General features: G+C 40.0%; 1 protein-coding gene across 2 annotated transcripts; it reads left to right on the top strand.

Moving 5' to 3' along the window:
- Positions 1 to 1,228: 1,228 nt before the first annotated feature.
- On the top strand, positions 1,229 to 15,789 carry edaradd (EDAR-associated death domain). Of its 2 annotated transcripts, none has more exons than XM_020089901.2 (6): positions 1,229 to 1,473; positions 8,650 to 8,708; positions 9,121 to 9,163; positions 10,651 to 10,724; positions 13,762 to 13,810; positions 14,198 to 15,789. In XM_020089901.2, the coding sequence occupies exons 1-6, from the start codon at positions 1,416 to 1,418 to the stop codon at positions 14,584 to 14,586; spliced, it is 672 nt and encodes a 223-aa protein (XP_019945460.1). In that variant the 5' UTR covers positions 1,229 to 1,415; the 3' UTR covers positions 14,587 to 15,789. The 2 variants fall into 2 exon arrangements, with proteins under 2 accessions (XP_019945460.1, XP_019945468.1); XM_020089909.2 differs by having other exon boundaries at positions 1,234 to 1,473; positions 10,654 to 10,724.
- Positions 15,790 to 15,927: the final 138 nt, after the last annotated feature.

Here is a 15,927-nt window from a genome sequence, read left to right as displayed (position 1 = left end):
ACAGTGATAAGAAGTGTGGCAGATTACTCAGAAATGTTGATAGAGAAGAGGAGTGCACTCGTCCAGCTGAGGAAGTCTCACTAAGTGCTTATTTCCAACGTCAATACCTTTTTATATGCAATCCTGTTTACATTTTACATGTCCTGTTTACATAACATTATTGCTATTTTATATTTTATTATTATTATTTCATATTTATATCGTTCGTATTTAACTTGACTTTACTTAAGGTAACTTAACTAAATTAACTTCTAAATCTCAAAATCCTCTGTCCTGCCTGTAAATCTCCCTGTTGTTGGACTAATAAAATATAATCTTAACTCAACTCAATTTAACTTGAACTAAAGTAAATTAACTTCACTTTATTAACCTTTTAATCTCAATATCCTCTGTGCTGCTGTAAATCTCCCTGTTGTGAGAATAATAAAATATAATCTGTACTCAACTCAATTTAACTTGATTTACAGTAAATTAACGTCTTAATCTTAATATCCATGTAGGAATAATAAAATATAATCTGTACTCAACTCAATTTAACTTGAACTAAGGTAAATTAACTTAACTAAATAAACTTCTTAATCTCAATATCCTCAGTGCAGCTGTAAACCTCCCTGTTGTGGGAATAATAAAATATAATTTTAACTCAACTCAATTTAACTTGAACTAAGGTAACTTAACTAAACTAAATTAACTTGTTCATCTCAATATCCTCTGTGCAGCTGCAAACCTCTCCATTGGGGAATAATAAAATATAATCCTAACTCAGCTCAATTTGACTTGAACTAAGGTAATTTAACTTAACTAAATAAACATCTTAATCTTAATACCCACGTGGGAATAACAGAATGTAATCTTAACTCAGCTCAATTTAACTTGAACTAAGGTAATTTAACTAAATCAACATCTTAATCTTAATATCCACATGGGATTAATAAAATATAATCTTAACTCAACTTAATTTGACTTGAACTAAGATAATTTAACTAAATAAACATCTTAATCTTAATATCCACGTGGGAATAATAAAATATAATCTTAACTCAACTCAATTTGACTTGAACTAAGGTAACTTAACTCAACTAAATGAAGGTCTTAATCTCATTATCCATGGTTGGAACAACAGAATGTAATCTTAACTCAACTGACTCTAACTTGACGTCACTCGAGCCCATCTCATCCCACGCCCAGTCTGTCACCCACCAGCGGTTTCGGGGGGGGGGGAAGGAGAGCTTGAGTTTTCCGTGGGGCGCGTGAAGGCAGCACAGCTCCAGGTCGCGGTCCCCCGGTGTGAGAGGAGTCTCGTTGGTGCGTGGCCGCCGCTGGGCTCAGTGGTTCAGCCGGCATCACATCCGTGTCTCTCCTCCTCGCTGTGGACTCTTACTTCACGCCGAGCTCAGCCTCACTCGCTTCTCACCATGGGAGACGTCACAGCCTCTAACATGAGCAGTTTGCGGACGTGCAAGGAGACATTCGGTGAGTAAGGTGTCCAGGTAGTAGCTCATTAGTGGGAATGGTTCTAATGATGGGTTTGGTCACACTGAGTGTTCTAACCGTGGCAGCTCCTAAAGCCAAGCACACGTTTGACTATTTCAAATGTTCCATTTGTTTTAAATCCGTTCTGCACCGTTAGTCGGGGAGAAGAAGAGTTCCCTGGTTAGATCCAACTACAACCAAAACCACCACCGCTGGATAAATGACTCATTCTGCCAATGATCCAGCAAACCTTTAACTTTATATCCCTCGCGTCCTGGAAATGGATATTAACAGTGAAACACAGTGAACTTGTCTTTTGGCTCCTTCAGGTCTGCAGCAGTTTGCAGGAGCCAGTGTTTCTTCAGTATTCCTAGTGTTAGAGTTATAACTGCCATTTTACTTTCAACCAGCTCCAACAATGGTTGAATACAACACAGCGTAACACCTCAGCCTTTACATATTTACATACTTCACATACTTCAACCGATGGCTTTACTGATGATTAATAAACCACTTCTTCTTTCCACGCTGGTATTCAAAATAATGCTTGGGTGGTGGAAGGTGCTCCACTGTGACATTTTGTGCCGTAAGAACAATAATAGAAAGATGTTGAAGTTGTCTTGGGAGGAAAAGTTCAACCGAACGTGGAAAGGTTTTTACCAAACATGCTGGGAACTTTACTTGAGAGTGTGTCTCCAGATGTTCCCCTTTGCTGATCGGTCAAAGGTCGAGCGGACTTATGTTGATTTAAAAAAAAAAACGTTTTTGGAGTGGAATGGAATTTTGAAGGAATAATATCATCATGACATCACAATGAAGTCAGAAAGTGATGTCATGTAGAGTCAAGAAAACGTATTTAAGCTGCTTTCAGATAGCGACGGATTCAAACATGAAGAAAACTAATACAAACAATTATCTCCTGAGGAACAACCAGAGCCATATATGTGGAAAACACAGACAAAGATGCTATTGAGAGAGTTTTTGGTGAGAAGGTCCAACGCGGGTGTTGACTTGCTGTAAACAAAAACACGTCATCACTGCAACAGAATGAGTATGCTACATCCTCTGTCTGCTGCACCCCCGCTCACCTGAATGCTACCGAGATTGCTGTGGTTTTGTGAATGCTTCTAAACGGAGACTCTCTGGCTGCGCTGTTCATGTGTGTAAGGACACAACAACATAAATGGTTCTGACAGATCCGACAGTTTGCACATCACCCATCTGTTGCGTGTTATTTCCTTTAGATTCAGGTGTAACCAGCTTTGTGTTTCCTGCCTGAACCACTTTCACACACCTAGTGTTTGACACAGGATAATGAACATGTGTTAGTCACACTGTAGGTTAATGGCTGTTTGTCTGCAATCCTATGTGATCCAAGAATACAGTGAAGTTCCCTTTACCATCACTAAACTGTCATTTAGAACAGCTCCTGAGTAAGTCTGTAAGCTACGGCAGGATGTGAAGTTCTCCTTCGGGTTGGTGAAAAACAATGGTCAGGGCAGTGTTTACATTGTTTGGTTCATAATGCTTCAGCTGTAACTTGTGTTACTTGCATGCAGCATCACAGACTCTGTCCTTATTGTGAAGTAACTAGTGCTGAGAGCAGAATAGGCTTGGATACCACCGATAACTACTCATTACTGTAAACTAATATTTAGATCCCTTTTTTTTTTCTTCTGTACCAAAGGTGACCAATGCTAGAACTCCATGAGACCACATATATAAATATTAGTCAGATTACCCACCCTGACATATTCACATATGGGTTTGCAGCTGTGTCATTCAGAGGTCAGTGTTTGAATATTAGATTAATCCTTAAGTCTAACATTTCCTGTCCAGCCCCTCAACACTCATGTTTCTACCTTCACGTTTCCAGCTGAAGTGTTGAACTTGACTGAAATATGTTTGAGCCTGCAGGTCTAGAGTTTAAAGATTGAGAAGGTAACGATAGAGATGTGTTTGGCGTAGACTTAATATTGGAAACAAATGGAATTTCATTTTTTTGGCACTAAAGATCTGATGCTTGAACTTTGGGTATTTCCATTTAATGCGACTTAATATTTCCACCCCACTACATTAGAGGGAAAGATTGTTCTTTCTACTCTTTATGCGTTTATTTGCCTGCTTTAGTTGCGAGTTACTTTTAAGGCATCTTACACAGTGGATACCGTATTATTTTTAAATACAACACACCGTTAAAGATAAACCAGTCAACTATCACCAAAACAGGGATTTTTCCATGTAAGGACCAACGTGTACTTTTACTTTAATACTTTATCTACATTTCATTGCTAATACTTTTACCTCTAATCAAGGAAGATTTTGAATGGAGGGCTTTTACTTTTACGTTTTTACAGTATTGTGTTGGTACTTGAACTTTGGCAAAGGATCTGAATACTTCTTCCACCACTGATCTCGCCAGAGACAGGTGGGCGGGACAGTTACCCCTGCAGATCAAATGATGTTAGGTGTGGGCTGGGCCTTTCAGGACCAATGACAGGTTTCACAGGCACCACACATCTAAACGGTCAAATAAAAGAATTATCTTCATTTTTGAACCGCCCATGTGTTTTAAGGGTATGATGTCACTCGAAGGGGAGTACGGTTTCACACATACACTCACCCAGAAACTGGCTAAATGTCAGATGCATCAGCGTGACCATGTACTCAGTATTCATCTATGGCAAAGGTTGCCTGACATGGTCGGGGGAACACAGGTTTGTGTTCTTGTCTCTGCACGTGCACAAAGGCACGGAACCTGGAAAGTCCAGCCCAGTTACTGCACCTGGCTGCTGCCTGTCGAGAAATACCTCCAGCATGTAGCTGCCACTGAAACCACAAATCTTTGTGTTGACATTTGTGTTAAAATAAAGGTTGAACAAACCGTTAATTAATTAATAAATATGCTTTAGATGTGTTGTTGAGCATATTTTCCGGACCAGCTGTTACCACCCGGTTCCAGTCTCAATGCGAGGCCCACCACATCATGACTGCTGCTCCAAACATTACACATAGCGATACGATTGGTATCAAACTTCTTATGCAACTATTAGAAAGAATTCTAATTAAGATCTTTAAGAACAAGTTCCACTGGTATTCAGTGGTAAAGATCCTCTTACAATTCAATAAACTGTTAGGATAAACACAATGGCTTCATGTCTTTGATCAGGGAGAAACGTGGTTCAGTTGGGTGACGTGTCATTAAAGAGGCAGCATCAGCAGTAATATATCAAACCAATCCTGTGCAGCCCCTGAATATGCACACACACTGGGAAAGACTCACTTCTATCAGATATGATACACGTGTAGTAGAGAGATTGTTAAAGGTGTGTGTATGTGGCTGCTCTCAGTCTAGACTTCATTGTGGCCTGAGTCAGGTATTGACATGCCATTCACCTCCATTCATGTGTACAAACAGAACCCATGACAAAGCAAACGCGCTGCTAAACAGGCTGCTGAGAAACTGTGCTTTATCTTTCCATGGGTGGTCAAAATGGAGAAAAGCTGGGTTCACCTGCATGGAATTATGGCCCTAAGCAGTGTATTATGATGTGGTTTATATTTCATCTCTTGAACTTTATCCAGAGCATGCAGGTACATGTCCCTGCATTCCCAGAGAGGGAGAAACAATGCTCAACTGATCTGGGGTTCGACTTACGCTTCATAATTGGGTGACTGGCTGTGAGTCCAAATACTTAATGTGCTGTATTTAAAGGGGAATACCACCCAGGGTTGCATTGTGAACTTATGTACTGGTAGTTTTTCATGTTTGAGCAGACTAACTGTGATTAGAAACTCACTTAGATTTTACAAAAAAAGGCTTAAATACCTTTTCAGGTTGATTTTCTACCTTCCAGGCCAGCCTTTACTTTGCAGTCATTTTAATAGTATGCGACTTTGAGTCTGAAGTGACGGGAAACTATCTTGTAATAGGAAAGCCAAAAAATAAACTGTTCAGACAAAGCAGAACGTTTGAAAACATTACCTTGAGCTCTAGGATGCTATAGTTTGCCCATTTTCACAAACGTGTGATATTTAATACAACTGTAAGGACCAAGTATTTAATCATAAAATATTAATTTTCTGCAACTCTAGTTTTTGTCAGTGTCTCTATAAACCAAGTGCAACTGCAATCTTGGTTTTGTTTTAATTCAACCTGAGGACATTTTAAGTTACTGAACATTTATTGTATAAGAGGAAATAAAGGGCCAAATGTAATCTGCATAGCAATGAAAATTGATGACATTAATACTGATTAATAAATAAAGTATGGTCTTTAAATACTTAGTAAAGACTCTTAATGTTCTGCAGTTTTCTTCTGTTTTACTGGTAACCTTCTAAAGCCGTTTTTTAGATAAGACATGCCGATAAAATCCTGAGAATCGGCTACGGACTTCACCTAGAGTTACACTTTCACACATGCACAACACATCTGGAGGACGTATTGACAACAGCAACAAATCCTCAGCATTATTCAGGCAAGAGGTGACGCACCCGGGTGCAGCAGACATAGACAGGAAGTAGCGTATTAACCCCCCACACACACTCCCTCACTGTGAATCCAGTGGGGGAACCCCTGCTGTGTTCACACATTGACCTCTCCTGGATTTCTACAGACATTGTGCTTAAAAGACAGGCAGATACAGTCTGGGGAAAATTGGAGCGTCTCACTCTGACATTTGCATTCACGCATGCACATCCTCTGGGGAAAATACTGCGGAGTTCAGTGCAGGTCTGTAATCTACGACCGAGCCTAAGATGAATTTTCCATTTTAGCGATAAACAGTATGGAAGGTATAGAAAAAACGGGTAACAAACAAAGTGAACATAATGAAGCACTTGATTGAAATTCATGTACAACAACTTCCTTACTTACTATCAATAAGCAGTAATTAGGAGATTATTAAGGGAAAACTGTTAATCAATGGAGTAGTTGCAGAATGAGGTCATTAAGAATAAGGTATTAATAAGTGCTTTATAATGACTAATAAAGAGCCAATATGCCTCTAATATCCATGCTAATAAACTAGTTAATGGTTGATATGTGTTCCCTTATATAAAGTGTTAACAAAAAACATATCACTAGAACATTTGTTTATCTGCAGATAATTGATTCATCAAAAAACATGACACATGGTTTCTTAATTGCTCTCAAATGCATCTAAAGGGGGACTCACCAGGTCATTTTGAGGGACAGTGAGTAATCAGCATCTAGTATCTCAGACAAGCTCTGCCCTCTCTTTTTCTGGCCTCTTTCATTGCTAGAGTAACAAGCATGTCATCATGTTTGAGAAACCTAACCACTAGGCCTTGGTGTTTCCCGTAGTGTTGGGCGGCTTCTGGTTCTTGTGGTCAAGTTTCAGATGATCTGAAATTATTTCTATGACCTTCTTCTGAGAGTCCCAGTTAGCACATTTAGAAAAAACATGGTTTACCTCCCTCTACTTTGAAGACAACTTGCTAAAAAGGAAATTATTCTATTAATGTTGTTGACATGACGGAGAACTGCCCTCCGGGTCTCAAGTTGAGATTTTCACCTGCAGTTTGACCCCAGTTGTTTGCAGTAGTTTATCCGAGGACCCAAAAGAACACATGTTCACCTCGGTCCACAGATTGAAGGCACACCGCCCAACCCCCCACTTTTTAAAATTTGTATTAATATTGAAGGTGTCCCGTGTCCAAATCTCACCAAAATCAGCACTGCTCTTTCTTGGGTCATTTAAAATAGACATGCCAAGTGTGCAGCACATAAAAAGAGGGCAAATTGCAACATGGAAAAGTTTCCTTGTAGTCTTGTGTGGGCTGGTTTCCAGAAGCTGTGTTACAGGGGATTTACCATTAATTTCCTCTCAAATGGATCCGTCAACTCTGTTAAAAAAAAGGAAGTAACTCCAGAAAGAGAAGACATATGTCGTCATTGCTGGTTTCACGGTTAGAGGCAGCTACAGTATAGACCTACACTTTCTGCTTTGACTTTGATTATCTGGAAGTTTGAAGACTCATTTCTCTCATTTGATAAGATTAATTCCTGGAATGTATTTATACTAATATTTGGTCTGAAACACTCAAATAATTTCGTACAAATACAGACCCTTAAATTGTATCTATATATATTCTTAATTTGTATTTGCTTTTATTTTGTAGGTGGTGTTGTACAGAGGGGAATTGACATGCGGTTGCAAAGGGGAGTTTACTTGTGTGTGATCGTGTGTGATAAGGAGATAGTTCAGTGTCTCAGTCACGTCAGGTGGTGATGTAGGAGAAACAGAGTTTCCAGAGACTCCTAGATATGCAGTAAACAAATAATTATAATTTTCACACTGTTGTTTTCAAGTCAAAGCTCATCATAGATTCGGGACATGACTATTTCCTCAGGCTTATCTGCCACTGATTACCATGGCTACCGCAGAAGCGTTGAAACATTCTAGCTAGCCATCTAAAGAAGGAAAAGTCAATTTTCATGTGATGATTGCATCTGAATTTGCACTTTGTCTTGTTTTGGCTGGTTTTGTTTGTATGAGCAGCTCTGACTGTGAGTGGTATCCATGACTGCTCTCTTCTTGGTGAACAGCAGCTTGAAAGCAGCATGTAGGAGATGATAACACCTGAACACTTAATCCTAATTCCCCGCTGCAAATTAAAGTTTCATCGTTGTAGAGATTAACCCAAGACAGCTCTTTCTTTAGTGCGCTTTGGATACAATGGCTGTTCGGTGACGTAAACTGATGAAGGCCCAGTGTTTCCCCGCTCAGGTATTTTCTATTGCTGAAAAGCTGCCATTGTGCTGCTCTCCTTACTCATCCGTGAACATGCTTGTGAAAAATATACCAGGATATATCAGTGCTGAGGGCATTAGATTCAAGAGAAGAGAAGCTTTTACTCCTGCGTGCACATGACACCTCACATTCAACACTTTTTACTTGACAACAATAATGCAACTTGAATAAAAAAAGGGTTGTAAAAAGTTTTTACAGTTCAGTGATCGTGACATGTCAGCGTGTCCTCCTACATTAACCTGTTAAGTATGTCATACTCAACAGAAAGTGCTCGCTGGCTGGAGGATGTGGCCTTTCTGTTTATCTCTTCAGTGGATGTGATAAGTGGGAAGTGGATGAAATGAGTAGATGTGACAACATGCTCAGACCACTAAAGCCTCTTCCTTTTTGTCTGTAACAGACAGAAGCAGCTCTGAACCTGTGGAGGACACGGACACTACCAGCTTTGTGGCAGAATTTGTGAGCACTTTTCATTTAATCTTACGTATCGTTGCATGTCGTCTTGTCTCATTTGTCTTGACTTGTCTTCTGTCCTGCTCGCTTTGTGCTGATTTCTCATTGTTCATCTTTAGAGAGAGTCTCAGCAGTAATCTGCTAAGAAATGTAGCATAACTGAACACACTGTGCTGTGATTCCTAGAGCCCGAGGGCTTATTGAGGGACAAGTTGTAGCAGGCTGCTCCCTCTCTATGCACACAAGAGAGTCATTTTCCTCCACACTTACACACTCAGTCCAATGAACAGACCGAATGTAAAGCTCCCACAAAGAAAGGCTCACAGAGAAGACAAGCTTGTCTTACTCAAGTTTCTCTTTTTACTTTTATCCATTTGACTTTCTAATATTATCATGTCTGCCCTTGTCTCTCCCACAGTCCTTGGAGGCCAATTATCCAGTTCAAGTGACAGAACCTCATGGTAATTAAGGGAGTCCATTCACAATTTTACAAAACACATGTGAACATACTCGTCTTTCTCTTCTTTTTCATCGACTGTATTATAATAATAATAATAATAATAATAATGGTATAGTGGCCAGCGTGGTTTGTTTACCATCAACCAATCGACCCACCTACAGTAGCTTCAGTAGCTTCCCTTTTTGCAATTTATTTGTAGACTTTTCGATGTAATTTTAAATGAATAACACACATTCACACTCAATTAACCCATAATGAGATCAAATAAACATGTTTCAAGAATCTTTCTGTCAGAGAAGTATTCAGATCATTTACTGTGACGCTTCACTCTGTGGTTATGAGCCTCTTGTCTTCTTTAACTTTTCTCAAGAGGTCCACCTGCAGCAAACTGAATAGACGACACAGTTTAGAACGGCACACACCTTAACGCCACAACTTCAATCCATGAAGTCTTAGGAACTCTCTGTCAGACCTCTGACAAGAACTGAACCCTGCTAAACACCAGACACCGCTCATCACCTGGTTCTGTGCCCAAACTCTTGACAGCCTTCAGTGGAAACTGGTTCACCTGTTAACATCACCCTGATGCTAAAACAAAGAGCCAAGACAACACTGGAGTGTCTTCAGGACAAGTCTCCAACTGTCCCTGACAAAGTCCACCTGTAAACTCTAGAGGATCTGTGGAGAGACCTGCTGTCAGTTCACAGATGCTCCTCAAGCAATCTGATCTTAGAGGCTCAGACAGAAGGAAAGTCTGAATGCTGACACCACTTCATTTAATCCTTGCAGTTGCTTCAGTTCTGCTGTTTTTCATTCATTTTATTCTAAAGTTTCTTTACTTCCTGGAGATGTTTCAAATTTATAACCAATTAAGATCGGGGGCCTGAGTTCACCATAACCATGGTATGTTTTCATTGTCTGGCGTCACAGCCTGTAACATTATCTGTTCTGGATAACCAAGGGACTGTATACCTTAACTCAGAGTTTCCAGCGCAACAAGGTTCCGTTCCTACCAGAGTAAATCCCCTCGGTAACTCATGCAGGTGTGATGAGATTAAAATCTGTCAATGACTGAACTGCTTATCAGTCACACGACTGGAAAACCACAGTCTTCGATCAACAGGAAGAGGCCGCTTTGTTGGACTGAAAAATCAAAAAAGTTAAACCTGTAGTTACTTTGATAATGACAAATCCTGTTTTGTAGCAAAGGCACCAGGATTATGTGATTCACAAAAGGCTTTTACTGTGAAACATTTCTGAAGGAAGTGTTGATTATAGCTTCACGGCAAACTAAGAAATTGGCTAAATGGAGGCAAACTGAAATAAAGATGGAAGTTGTAGTGTTGCAATCACATGAAATAAATCAGATGAAATAACTCAAACAGTACATTCTCATAAGGCCTGACTATTTACACCCATACACACCCAAATGTGCATCTGCAGTTTCTTTTTAAATCAAAGTACAATGACACAATGATATGTCTCCAGCAGGCGCTGTCACGCTGCACCTGAGCTCAATGCCCTCTGGATACCTGAGTACCTCCTCAGACAGAATAAGACAGGTCAGTATTACCACCTCTGTCCATGCACTACCTTTGTTTGAAACATTAGCCTGTTGCAGTCATCATCACTGAATAAACAAAAATATACACAGAAGCACACTTTCTCACTTGCCTTCTGATTTCCTTCTCTCCCATCTTCTTTCCGTCATATTTATTACATGCTGGACACCACAACTACCTCAGTCTGATGTTGCACAGCACATAAACTGTGCATGCCTGCACTTTATATATATTTGTATATACGTCTTACTTTCTCATACTACTTTATATTTTCTTTCTGAAATAGCAAATTCTATGTATCTTGTCTTTATGACAAGGAGAGACGTAGAAAAAGCATTTCACTGTGTATGTGACAAATCCAATTTGAATATGTGTTAAATGTTGAATATTTGACACCTGCAGAATGTAAGCACCATGTAGGACTTTCCCCAGCAGCCACACAGCTGTTGCTGGACTGCCTCCAAACCAGTCTGACAGTCTCCTCTGTCACTACTGTACGTTACACCAACATTATTGACACTTATAAAACTTTTAATAATCAAATCAAGATAATCATTTTAATCAAGATATTTTTTGCTGTATCCCAATATTTTAAATTTGCCTTAGAAGGCCTTACACTCTTTAGTCTTTAGACCCTTGAATTGAAACAAATGGTAGAAATTGAAGAAACCTGAGGAAGAGCAACGGAGGAGGGATCCCTTTTCCAAGACAGACATGGAATGAATGTGTGTTCAGAAATATACAGGATGGACAATCAGGACGGCAAAATGATTGCTAGTTTGTAAATATACTGGAAGAATACGATCTGAGAGTACGTCAAGTAACATCCAGGTGCGTGTATATGTACACAGAGAGAGAGAGAGAGAGGGAGAGAGAGAGAGAGAGAGAGAGAGAGAGAGGAGCGACTGAGGATTCTGGAGGACAAAGGTCCAGATTGAAAACATCTGGATTAAAGCACTGACAGCAGCAGAAGGAGAGAGAGAAAAGATGGGAGATATCCAACAAGCTGCTGCGTTGCTAACTTTGCTATCAAATTTAGGGAGTACAAAAATGTTGATACCAATATGTCGGCCAATATGTATATTTAATAAATTGGCAATGACTCTTTAAGTGTTGTTGTAAAGTGACTGCAGCATATAAAGGGGACACCTCATTTATTTCCATCATCACAGCCAACAGCTTTAACTTCAACTTTTAAAATTTGATTTAGATCTCTATGTTTAGTGTTGTTATAGTGTTGATTGATTCATAAACCATCATCGTTGTTGTATAGTTTTGTAGCTGCCGGTTGTTCAGCAGGCTAATTCAATCTTACCTTGTCTTAAAGGTTCAGTGTGTAGAATTTAATGACATCTGGAGGCGAAGTTGCATGTTGCTGCTGAACACCCCTCACCTCATCCTCCCCTTACCAACATGAAAGAGAACCTGTGATGAACTTCCGTTGTCATGAAAACTCAAAAGGTTTTAGTTTGTCCAGTTTGGACGAAAGTAAAAAACATGGCAGCCTCCACAGAGAGGACCCCCCCTCCATGTGAATATAAAGTATTTAAATATAAAGAGACCCTTCTATAGTAAAGAAAACAAAAATTCATACAATTTAGATGAAACGCACCAGTGAAAACATCACTAGGATTATTTTATATTCAATTTCTGTCAAAAATGAAATGCAGGTGAACAACAGTCTCTGCAGGAACCTTTGAGTTTTTTGAAAGAAGTTCTTGGCAATACAAGTTTGAGGTACTTTTGGTTGAAACGCAGCGTTAGACCCTCTGGGGATTATTACCTCTACCGAGGATGTTAGGTTTCCACCTCTGTTTGTCAGCAGTGGAAACTTGATGGGAGGATGGAACATGGTCAAAAAAACCCAGACAAATAGTAAAAGTGATGGTAAGGAAACAAATTGGCCCAAATCTTTCCCATGTTAAATTGAATTGACCTTTTGTCCTCCAGATATTATCAGTGACAGCAGCTACATCATGAATTTGAACATTTGAAAATGTTACACACAAATGTTTATGGAGCATCACACAATCAAACACTAACCACCAGTGTGGAGTGTCTTGATGCTTGATTTGGACCTAGATGCAGATTAAAACTCATTTTCTACTATGAAAACTGGCAAATGTAGAGAATTGTAATCTACCTTGGCAGAGGTACAAACTCTGAGTGCTTTCTAATTTGAGCAGTGAGTGTACAGGATGTGGTCTCTTCCTACTGAACTGGAAGGCACAGCTGTGAACCTTGCTAATAACAGAGCAGGGACACCGGGTAGAAAGTGTGTAAACGTCATTCTCTGTCATGCTGCGTTCTAAAAGACATCACTGTAGAAAGATCTACACACAGTGTAAGGAAAATGAAGCGTTTGGAACTGAGGAAGACGATGGCAGTCTGTCTCGTCACCACCAGTAAAATGTATACATCCCCGCAGGGCGACTCACAGGATTATTTGTCTGGTCTTGATCTTCTGTATTTAAAGCAGTTTTTGCTGAGACACGTTTCACATGCAGCAGCCAAAAAACATCACACAGTGTGAGACGCAGAAGAGGAGACTGCACCTGCCACAGGCAAACTACTGAAAAATAAATCAGAGGAAGGCACAGCTGAGGTTCAGGATACGTACAAAACAATGTCACTACAGAGAACCTATCAAGTCTGGTTATTATCAGTAGGACGGGGCAGCAGTGACTTTATCCAGCAGATTGACCTTTAACATCTACGAAGCTGTGTAGTTTTTGTGGAGCTCCCCATTATATGTTAACAGCTGTCCTCACTTTAAGAGTCATTCATGATTCATGGTCTGAATCATGATTATACCCACAGATTAAGTTGAACCCATGTGATCACATGATTAGTTGTGCATTAATAATGGGCGGCTGTGGCTGAGGGGTAGAGCGGCCTTCCTCCAACCAGACGGTCGGCAGCTTGATCCTCAGCCCTCCACTTCTGCATGCCGAAGTGTCCTTGGGCAAGATACTGAACCCCAAAATGGCATGTGGCAAACAGGGCTAACCTTCATGTGTGTTTTTCTGTGTTGCAGCCAGTTGAAGATGTTGAAGAATGCTCTTGCCCAACATCTACTTCCCCAGGTAAATCCATTCTAACACTGCATGAAGGGTGCATAGCTTCTCGATTGTTTAGGTGAAATATTTCCAAAACATATCGGCCTTGTTGAGGCAACACAGGGTTTATTTTGAAGAAATGATTGTGTCACAACGGGAACATAGTGGTATTGATGTGACAGCTCCTGGAGTGGACACAGACAGGAAAGGGGGAAGTTGTTCCATCTACCATTAGTCCACAGGGACATGTAATATAGCCTGAGGTTATGATGACCACCAGGAGGCTGATAGTCTAATTAACTGAATTAATAAATGAATGGTGAAATTAAATTAAATACAACTTTTGTAAACTGTAATGGGTGATTAAAAAAATGTCTTACGCTGACTCCACCTTCTTTGTCCATCCGTGCTCAGACTACCCCAAAGAACTGCAGTTGCTAAACAGCCCCTGTGAAAAGTGCTGCTTCCCAGCACCTCCTCCCAAGATCAGTGACCTCATGAACGACAAAGACCTCCTGGACTTGCTGCGGCTCAAATTGGATCCAAACCACTGCACCATCAAAAACTGGAAAAACTTTGCCAGTCGCTGGGGAATGAGCTATGATGAACTGACCCTACTGGAGCACCGGACCCAGGGCTCCTTGTCCCACAGCCCCACCCAGGAGTTCCTGCTGCGCTACAACCAGAAAACAGTCACTGAGCTCACTGAACTTTGCCGCATCTACCAGCGCAATGATGTACTGCGACTGCTGCAGAGCTGGATAGAGAAGGACTGGCCGTCAAGGTGGCAACAGACTCATTAACCAGTTTGACTCTATATTTGTTCTGTCTCTGTTCTTTCTTCTGTCAGGGTTGTATTAAGGTATTTCTTCTTCGCCAGCTTTGATACATGTTCCCCCAGCCTGTCTGTCCGACTGAAATGTTTCCACTAGTGGATAGTGTCGTCAAACTTTTCACCGATATCCATGGTGATTTTCAGCAATCTAATGAGGCAGCGAAGCAAACAGACCAAAATATTCCCACATTTGACTTCCGACTCATATCTGAGATGGGTTTTACACACAAGCCTTAAATGATCTGGCTTGAATGTGGCCATCTTTAGCAACTTAAACCAGCCACACTTGATGGTGATTGGACCAAAAGGATCGTATGACACATGCAGTTGGAAGACAATGAAATAAGTGTTGTGTGTAGTATATAAAATGTATGCATCCAGCCCTTACTTTAGATAGCAAAAATATATATAAAAATACTTTGGGGATTTAATGTTAATAGGGAAATGAAAAGGCTTTTTGTTACGTTTGTAAAATAATGAGGGGCAACAGTTTCAGTTTCATCTTTTATTATTTATTTATCCTTGTATAGATTAAGATCGATACCACCTGCCACTGCAGATTTAAGCTATTACCCGTTCACATTATGACAGGCCACAGGCTGGTTTTATTGAACACCAAATCTTCTGATTTGCAGTGTACTCCACTTCAAGCAGCTCTTTTACTCTGCGCTGCTGCACCTACACTGCAGGTGCACTGGGCGTCTGCAGAGTTTGTGTGCCCAAGACCTACTGCCCTGTGCTGGTTGCCCTTGTATGGTTAGCATTGGGCCCTTAAGCTTTTTAATGTGCATCTGTGTGTATAACAAACAAAGTTCAAAACAGTGGCAGAGTATTTATTTTTTAAGAAATATTTTAAGATACACCCGTAAAACCTACACACCAGCAGGATGTGCTTCACAGCCATGACTAATAACTGCTCTGGTTTTGTCTCATTTATGGTTGTACTGTTATTGTCTCCTGTGGGATGGAGACAGTGGAATGGAGAACATATAGATCTGGAAGTGTAATATTTCTTTCATAAATCTCAATCTTGAAAATAATCTACAAAAATATTTTTTTTGTTGAATTTGATAAATCAAAAACTACAGTTCAGATTTTTTATTTTGAAGAAATAGAATGTCTTTATTGTACTTGTTCTTTCACTATGAAATAAATGTCAAAATTCTGTGAATGCCTTTATCATCTTTAAGAACATATTAAGCTGCAACATCAAACTTAAAGTAACATGTCTATAATATGTGTTTTAGATGGAATCTGATCAGATTTTAATCTTCTTTTATGAGCTCCACTTAATAATTCCAAGGAAGGT

The sequence above is a fragment of the Paralichthys olivaceus genome, chromosome 14 (assembly GCF_024713975.1).
Source record: "Paralichthys olivaceus isolate ysfri-2021 chromosome 14, ASM2471397v2, whole genome shotgun sequence".
In the NCBI taxonomy this organism is placed as follows: Eukaryota; Metazoa; Chordata; class Actinopteri; order Pleuronectiformes; family Paralichthyidae; genus Paralichthys; species Paralichthys olivaceus.
Note: the sequence above shows the minus strand (reverse complement) of the source record. Positions and strands in the feature narration are given on the sequence as shown.